The sequence below is a fragment of the Camelina sativa genome, chromosome 5 (assembly GCF_000633955.1).
Source record: "Camelina sativa cultivar DH55 chromosome 5, Cs, whole genome shotgun sequence".
In the NCBI taxonomy this organism is placed as follows: Eukaryota; Viridiplantae; Streptophyta; class Magnoliopsida; order Brassicales; family Brassicaceae; genus Camelina; species Camelina sativa.
The window spans coordinates 28,210,053-28,217,953 of record NC_025689.1 but is presented as its reverse complement, the minus strand read 5'-3'; the positions used below and the strand labels follow the sequence as shown (position 1 = coordinate 28,217,953).

The 7,901-nt window shown below is 32.4% G+C and overlaps 1 protein-coding gene across 2 annotated transcripts in view; it reads left to right on the top strand.

Moving 5' to 3' along the window:
- Positions 1–2,487, top strand: part of LOC104787717 (HEAT repeat-containing protein 5B-like) — a 17,330-nt gene extending 14,843 nt beyond the window's left edge. For both annotated transcript variants that reach the window (XM_010513327.1, XM_019246044.1), the window contains exons 45-49: positions 20–279; positions 364–498; positions 622–786; positions 880–1,005; positions 1,194–2,487. In XM_010513327.1, the coding sequence (XP_010511629.1) occupies positions 20–279; positions 364–498; positions 622–786; positions 880–1,005; positions 1,194–2,243 (1,736 nt within the window). In that variant the 3' untranslated portion in view covers positions 2,244–2,487. The remainder of the gene's footprint in view (positions 1–19; positions 280–363; positions 499–621; positions 787–879; positions 1,006–1,193) is intronic.

Sequence of the window (7,901 nt, the reverse complement as noted above, 5' to 3'; positions counted from 1 at the left end):
CATATAAGAGCAATTTTTGGTGCTTGTCTGCACATGGTTGGTGATCTGACTAAAGATTGTATCAATGGTATCCATCTTGTGGACAACAAGAGATCAGGGTTACGCAAGCTTCTTCAATTGAAGCTTGTATTCTGTCTGGAACAACTTTTCTCACTGGCTAAGCTTGCCTACGAGTTTGACTGTCCAGTAGATGAAACTAATACCAATTCTATCTGTATTGCCATGTTGAAGAGTTGCCAAACTAGTATAGCAGCAGTAATGAAAGATTCTAATGTTCAGGTATCTGAGACTTGCCTTCTTGTTATATGCTAGTTCTATCATTAATTATCAAGCTCTTAACAGTATAAGTTCAAATATCTATAGGTTCAAGCTACTGTTTTACAAGTGCTAAAAAGCCTTGTTCAGCGTTACAAAAACCCAGAGGAGAAAAATTTTGCGGTCTTCTTTGTCGGCGAACTTGTTGGAGATATTGTCAGTCTAATGCAGAGGGCGCTTCTGGTTGTTTTCTCGTTTCTTCCTTCCAATTTCAACAGAGTTTACATTCTAGAAGAAAAGAGCAATTTTGACGTCTTTTTAGATAAAAATTATGATAACTGACTTCGTTCTTATTCTTTTGGATAGAAACCTATGAATAAGGAATCAGTGGTCATAGCTGGTGAATGCTTGCGGTTCATAATGCTACTTCAGACACACTCAATTACTGATGAAATTCAGAGGGGATTCATGAGCCTTTTTCTTGAAGTGGTTCTTGTGGTTTTCTCCAAGACTTCAGATGGTGTTTCTCAGGTTCCATTCCTAGCCCGACCAGTGAAGTTTATGTTACAAATTTTCTGCTCCAGTGTTAAACGTCTTTTTTTATTGTTTCATGGATAATACCAGGAAGTCCTTGAGTTAAGAAATGTAGCTGTGCGGCTTGTTTCCCATCTAGCTCAGTTACCTTTGTCGGCTGTTCACTTTAAGGAAGTTTTGCTGTCGCTGCCAGCAACACACCGGCAGCAGCTTCAGGTTCGTGAATGCATTCAATTTGATTTACTCACCTGAAAACATTGTGTTCGAAAGTTTTAATGGATCCCAAATCCCCCATCCTTTTAATCAACTTAACTTTTTTCTTTATTTTCCTTTGATGTGTTGTAAGCTTTTTGTATGCAAAAATTGAACTATCTAATTTATGTCCTTGTTCTTCTGATTTTTAGGATATCATCCGTGCTTCCGTCTCTAAAGATAGTGCCCTTCCAAAGCCAAAATCCTTGGTTCCACCCATGGATATCAGATTACCAGCACCTATGGTAGCAACACCTGAAAAAGTTAGCTCTACTGCTGATATGGTTAAAGCAGAAGTATTGCCCACTGTGCCAGCATCATTCAATCAGGTTAGCACAATAGAAAGTGGAATTGACGAAGAAAATGAAGAGTATGAAGAAGAAGATGATGATGATGATGATTGGGACACTTTCCAGTCTTTTCCCGCTTCCACAAATCTTGAAGGGCCAGAGTCTAAGACAGAAAGTGTTCCTGAAGAGGAGCCAGATCTTCCTGGGAGTTCTTCTATACAGGATAATGAATCAAATACTTCACTACTAGCAGAAGAAGCTGATGATCAAAATCTTGCATCTGACCACCATGCCGCAGACACCACAAGAGAAGATTCAAATGACAAAAGCAAAGAGGTTGAAGAGGAAACAGTAGAGCCATGTTTTACGACAAGAGAAGACTCGGTTGACAAAAGCAACGAGGTTGAAGAGGAAACAGTAAAGTCATGTTTCACGACAAGAGAAGACTCAGTTGACACAAGCAAAGAGGTTGAAGAGGAAACAGTTGAGCCATGTTTCACGACAAGAGAAGACTCGGTTGACAAAAGCAACGCGGTTGAAGAGGAAACAGTGGAGTCATGTTTCACGACAAGAGAAGACTCGGTTGACAAAAGCAAAGAGGTTGAAGAGGAAACAGTAGAGCCATGTCTCATAGAAGAAGCTCTTACAAGCCAGAATGACAAAACCTTATCTGATGAACATCCTCTTGAAATGAAGGAACAATCAGTTGAAAGTAAGAATTTGGAATCTGAAAATATTGGAACTGATACCAAACTTGATTCAACTGAGTTAGATTCACCAGCACCAGATGATGATCTTGAACCGCAACAAATTCAAACGTCAGTCGAGGATGAATCTAGCAAGGAACATGTTGGGGCTGATGTTATAGTAACGGAACAGACAATGGCTGAAAATAAGAGCGAGGAGGATTAAATATTTTAGGAGACTGGTGATACAAAATTTTACTGTAAACATTTTTATGATTCATTTGTGTTTGTCTTTATGCGTCATTTCAGTTGCTGTGAATGCGCTCTGGTTTGGGGATAAACCTTGAAATTGGTTTATTACATTGTTTGGTTTTTCTACTGTGATTTCTTGTAAAAATACCCCTTTCAATCTCTGCGCAAGTGCTAATTAGCAAAAGTAGAGAATATACAAGTAAACATGTATTTTACTAGCGACAGTGTAGAGAAAATTAAATTAAAATTTCAATACTTTATTTTAAGAAAGATAGACATGGATTTAGTGAGGTTTCTTGCCTGCAAAAAAAAAAAAAAAAAAAAAAANAAAAAAAAAAAGGATCATTGGTGGCTCTGTAGCATGAATGTGGAAAGAAACTTTAGCAACAAAATTTATGTGCTGTACGTTGGAGATAACCAGAAGAAGAAGAGATACATTGTGCAAGTCTCTAACTTGAACCAGGCTTTTATCCTCGTATCGTATATTCGTATGGGCGACTTGACGATCCCTTGTAACTTTGCTCACTGTAACTTGTTGCATCCAAGGATGTATACTTCTTGCAAGGTCAATCTATAAGGTTTCACTGCTGCATGTCAAAGCTATAAGGGGTCCATTGCTTCCTCGTCCATATTAAAAAGCTCAAGGTAATACATTCTCTTATAACTAAAAAAAAAACTATAAATATTTTAACTAATTTTAGAATTTCTTATATCTTACTTTAGTGTAAAGTAATTTAATCTTCATTTTTGAAAAAATGATCACAGAAAAATAGTAGGAAAAATCCCTGAATACAAATGCCATGTCTACGATGTATATAAAGTAGAATTTAAAATGATAAAAGGTCCTTCAAAATTTTTGGGACTTATTTAATCTGTTTATACAAAATAATTTAATCTTTTATAGCTTTCTCTATTTTTAAAAATAATTAGATTATCACCTGCGGTATACCGCAAGACAAATTTATATATATATTTTTTTGTTAATGTACTATTTTAATACTAATTTTGCTAATATACTATTTGTGCTATGTGCACAGTCGTGCGCTCTAACTCTGATGAGAAGAAGAAGAATAAGCAGAATTAGGTTTCGTTGTTTTCATCGTCTTCATCTTCTTCGTTTTGGTGTTGTTGATGTTCGATTTGAGGTTTTAGCCGCTTGACGCTTTTTTCCTTTCTTAAAACTTTGGATAACAAGATTTACACCCACCAACATATATATACGCAGTTTTAACCTAGGATTTGGGCCCATTAACACTTATGAGCCAAGACCTTTTATTTTTATTTATTTTTCATGATAAATAGTTATTTTTTTTTTTCATTTTATCTATGTGAAAAAATTAACAATTGCAATAGTAAAATACATTGTTTATGATAAAATTATACCACTTTTAATAATACTAGATGAATACCCGCGCTATGTGCGGGCTTATGGCTTACCGTTTTTTAAACAATTTTGCTACTAATTTTTTTTGGTAGTGTTTATCTTTGATTTTATTTTTACTTGTGGAAATCTTGAAAAATATAATTTGACTTTGATTGTTTTAATACTTCACATACGTTTTCTCATTTTGCAATTGAACTATTAGATACATGCATGAACAACTTTGTTTTGAGAGATTTAAACATTTTACAATTTTTGTCTAAAACTTCAAAAAAAAATATTTTAAATGAAATCTTGATCTAAGGATGCATATTTTGTAACAAGAAGTTTTTTGGTTAAATAAATTTTACATTCATTCATACTTAAGCTTCTCAATTAAATACTATGAAACACTAACATTTTCTTTTATCAAGAATTACAGTTTGGCTAACTCTTTGATAGATATAATTAAGATAACCATTTGCCTTTCATGTTAGCTCTTCAATTTCTTGAATATAACTCTAGAATTTGGTTTTTCATAAGAATTTCATTCAGTTTTCTTTTTGACAACTTCTAAATGTTAGAATATGAAAACCAACAGTCAGGAATTTATTCAACTATCTCCCTCTTTGTCTCTGTATTTTTCTACACCAACATTCTACAGTTTTATTAACTATCTTTCATTTGATAGTGAACAAAATCCTAATCTTCTTTATATATAAATTTTATTTTTTTAGAGACAAACTTTCATGAATTTCTCTACAATATTAACTAATATCTCTATCATTGCTGCATCTTCAAACTATTGACAAAATTGTAATGCGTAAACCATATGCCCATACATTCATGGTTTACGCCAAGAGGAAGAAGTGACTCTTTGATTCACTCCCAATGCCCTTTTGACTTTTGGCGATGCATCTATTTTCTTTGGAAATGTTATAACCCTCTCTAAATTTCTTATGTACATATTGAAACTGTTTAATGATATAAAAAAGAATTAAAACATGAAAGATGTTTCATATTCCTTTTAAGTTTAGGTCTGTTTGCTTTTAATGAGGATATACATGTCGCACTCTCTCCACTGCTGACGTGTCACTCAAATGGAGAGAGTTGGTCATATTTCATAGTATAGATTTAATATCTTTTATAAAATATTAATTATATATATATATTAGTAATTACATATAACATTCTGCCATCACACAAAATGTATCCAATTGTACAATTTTTTTTTTACAATTTCATTTTACAAATTTTCATTATACTGTAACAAATAAAGCCAAATACGTGTGGAATCGTTAAGCAAATATCTTTTGCCATAATTGTCTGAGAACTTAGGGCCTGACTGGTTCAAACGCTGCGGTTGCGGTTGCGGTTGCGGGAGATTGCGGAAGCGGGCGATTGCGATTTCAAGCGTTATTAAGCGTTTTGAACGACTGGTTTAGCGGTTTAAAATTGGTGCGTTTGCGGGAGGTTTACGACTGGTTGACCAGCGGGTGCAATAGCTGTTGGAACATAATAAATGTGATATATAATTATATAAATGTTTTAAAATATCAAAAACTTTATTAAACTTGATTTATAATTAAAATTCATTAAAAATACTAAAATAATTATTAAAAAAATAAATAAATTTCATAATGAAATACTTATTACTTTATGCATTTGGCTTTTTACCAAAACTTTAATCAAGTAATTTGATAAATGACTAAACATATGTTTTAGATCGTAGATCTTTTTTCTTAAATCTCACACACTCAATAAGTTCTGTGGGGCAGTATTTGCATCGGTAGTAATGATCAAACGAGAGTTGAGAAGAGTCACTCGTGATTTGTTTTTATTTTTCGCAAATAATCTTATTTTCTTAAAATTCTGATGAAACGTCATATTTATTTAGATTTTTTTGAACTTATGTGTGATGTGCCATTAAATTTACATCAAGTTTTCTGGATTATTGTTAATTGAAATATTATTTTCTTCCAATTGTTTATTTTTTTAATATTTTCAATCGTATCCGTACTTCATTTTCTCTCATCCTTAATGAATAAAATAGTTAGGTAAAAAATATATAAAAAATATATTTCATTATCATTGATCTGTTTCAAGTTTTTTCTCAAAAAAAAAAAAGAAATTTTGAAACGCAAACGCCCGCAACCGCAAACGCTTGCGGGAACCAGCTTTTGGAATTCAGCTGTTGGGAGTGATTAGGAGCGACTGGGAGCGATTGGGAGCGATTTGTGTGATTGGTCCCAAACGCTAGCAACCGCCCACAAACGCAAACGCAGCGTTTGCGGGAGCTAGCGGGAGAACCAGTCAAGCTCTTAATATGAGAGCCATAATTTGCCTTAAACTATTGAATTTTTAATTGATTTAATCTACTAAACTCAAATCGTTTGACCCATTTAATGAATTGATTATAGCTGTTTCATTTGCATCATCATTTGGATCAGAATTTAGTTTTTATTTTTATTAAACCAAAAAAACCGAACCATATCCAAACTAAAATACATGTGGTTTCTATATGGTTTCAGTTTTATAAAACTAAAAAGACAGTAAACCGAAAAAGCCGAACCAAAACTAAACAAAAAAACTGAACATCCATCCTTACTAAAGCTGTTTGGATATGAATATATAATGACATTCAATGCTACTAGTCTCCTAAAAAAATTTAATTGTCAAAACACTCTACAAAAATACTAGTATAGATATACAAAAATTTGGATATATATTTTAATTTAACCGTACTTTTTAGTTTATATACACAACACGAATATATCAGTTTTAGCCATTGAAAGTGCCAAGCTGTTTTACACTATTACCAATTGAGTAATTGACAATGTATAATATATTATGTGAGATATAATGTTCTACAACACTTCAAATTACTTGACTTTCCTTGAATTATTACAACTTCCAAATATAGTATTCCAAAGTATAAGAGTTTTTGGGTAAAAGCATAAAAATTAAGAAACAATAAAGTATTGTATTACTTAACAAAACTCAACCAATAGAGAAAATACAATACAATTTAAATAGTCAAAAATTATTAAATTAATATTAAAAATACATGGAAACTTGAAAAAATCTTATAAAATGGAACAAAAAAAAGCCTAAAATATCATATATATATATATTGGAAGAGAGAGAGCAGTTAATTTGTGTTAGTAACTTAGTATCATCATGTCACTATCTAAACTGAAACTATCAAATGTGCCATGAACAATATTTTTTCTTTCCAAATGTGCCAAAATAGATTCATCCTTTCCAAATGTGTCATACCCATGGCATGAACGCAAATAAGAAAGATGGAATTAGCCCTGTGGGACAATATTTTTGGCCTTCAGTGGACAACTTTAACCTTTCATAGACAATTTTAATCTCTTTGGTGGACAACGTTAACCTTTGTGAACAATTTTAATCTCTTCGGTGGACAACTTTAACTTTCGTGGACAATTTGAACTCCTGGTAGACAATTTCGGCTTTTTTTTTTAATTCTGGTGGACAACAATCTATGCCACAAATGCCAAATATGGCATTTTTGAAAAACCGAAAACAATATAGCACATTTGAAAACATTTTCCAGAAATATAACATATTTGGCAAAAATCCCTTCTAAATTTTACCAAGGCATATTATCAGCCCCGTCTCAAACTTTTCGAATTGTTTACAACAATACACATTGTATACCATATAAAAAGGGTCAATGTTTTATCAATTATGGATCCCTTTAGATGAAAAAATGAAAAATAAAATAATTTTAACCATTAGTGGGTTTTTTATGGACTGTGGAACAAAGAAAAATTTATCTCTTATGGTATTTTTAAAAACATCGATCATAATTCTTAAGAAAAGAAAAAATTTTGAACCCCAAAATTTTGTGGTCCCCTAGTTCTTCGCCCCTCTCGCGATGCCTTTGAGCCGGGGCTCATATGTAACCAAAATTTTTACTACTTTTTCATATGTAAAACACAATATTAGTAACCAAAAACTACAATCAAATTGTTTATTATGCAATGACTTACTACAGACTTAGTATCCCATCTCCAAATTTAACTCGAATTACTAGGGTTTTTTGGTTACCGAAAATTCTTTGTTATCATCGAAACGCTGCGTTTTCGTCTTTTCTGGGAAAATTAGAAACAAACAAATAAAGTGATTAGGTATGCAATATTGGGTAAATTAAAGGGTTCATTTTGTAATTATTCTTACCATTTTTTCCGACTCTCTCCTAAAAGGCTAAAACCCAAACCGCCTTTTTGACTGCAACAAAAA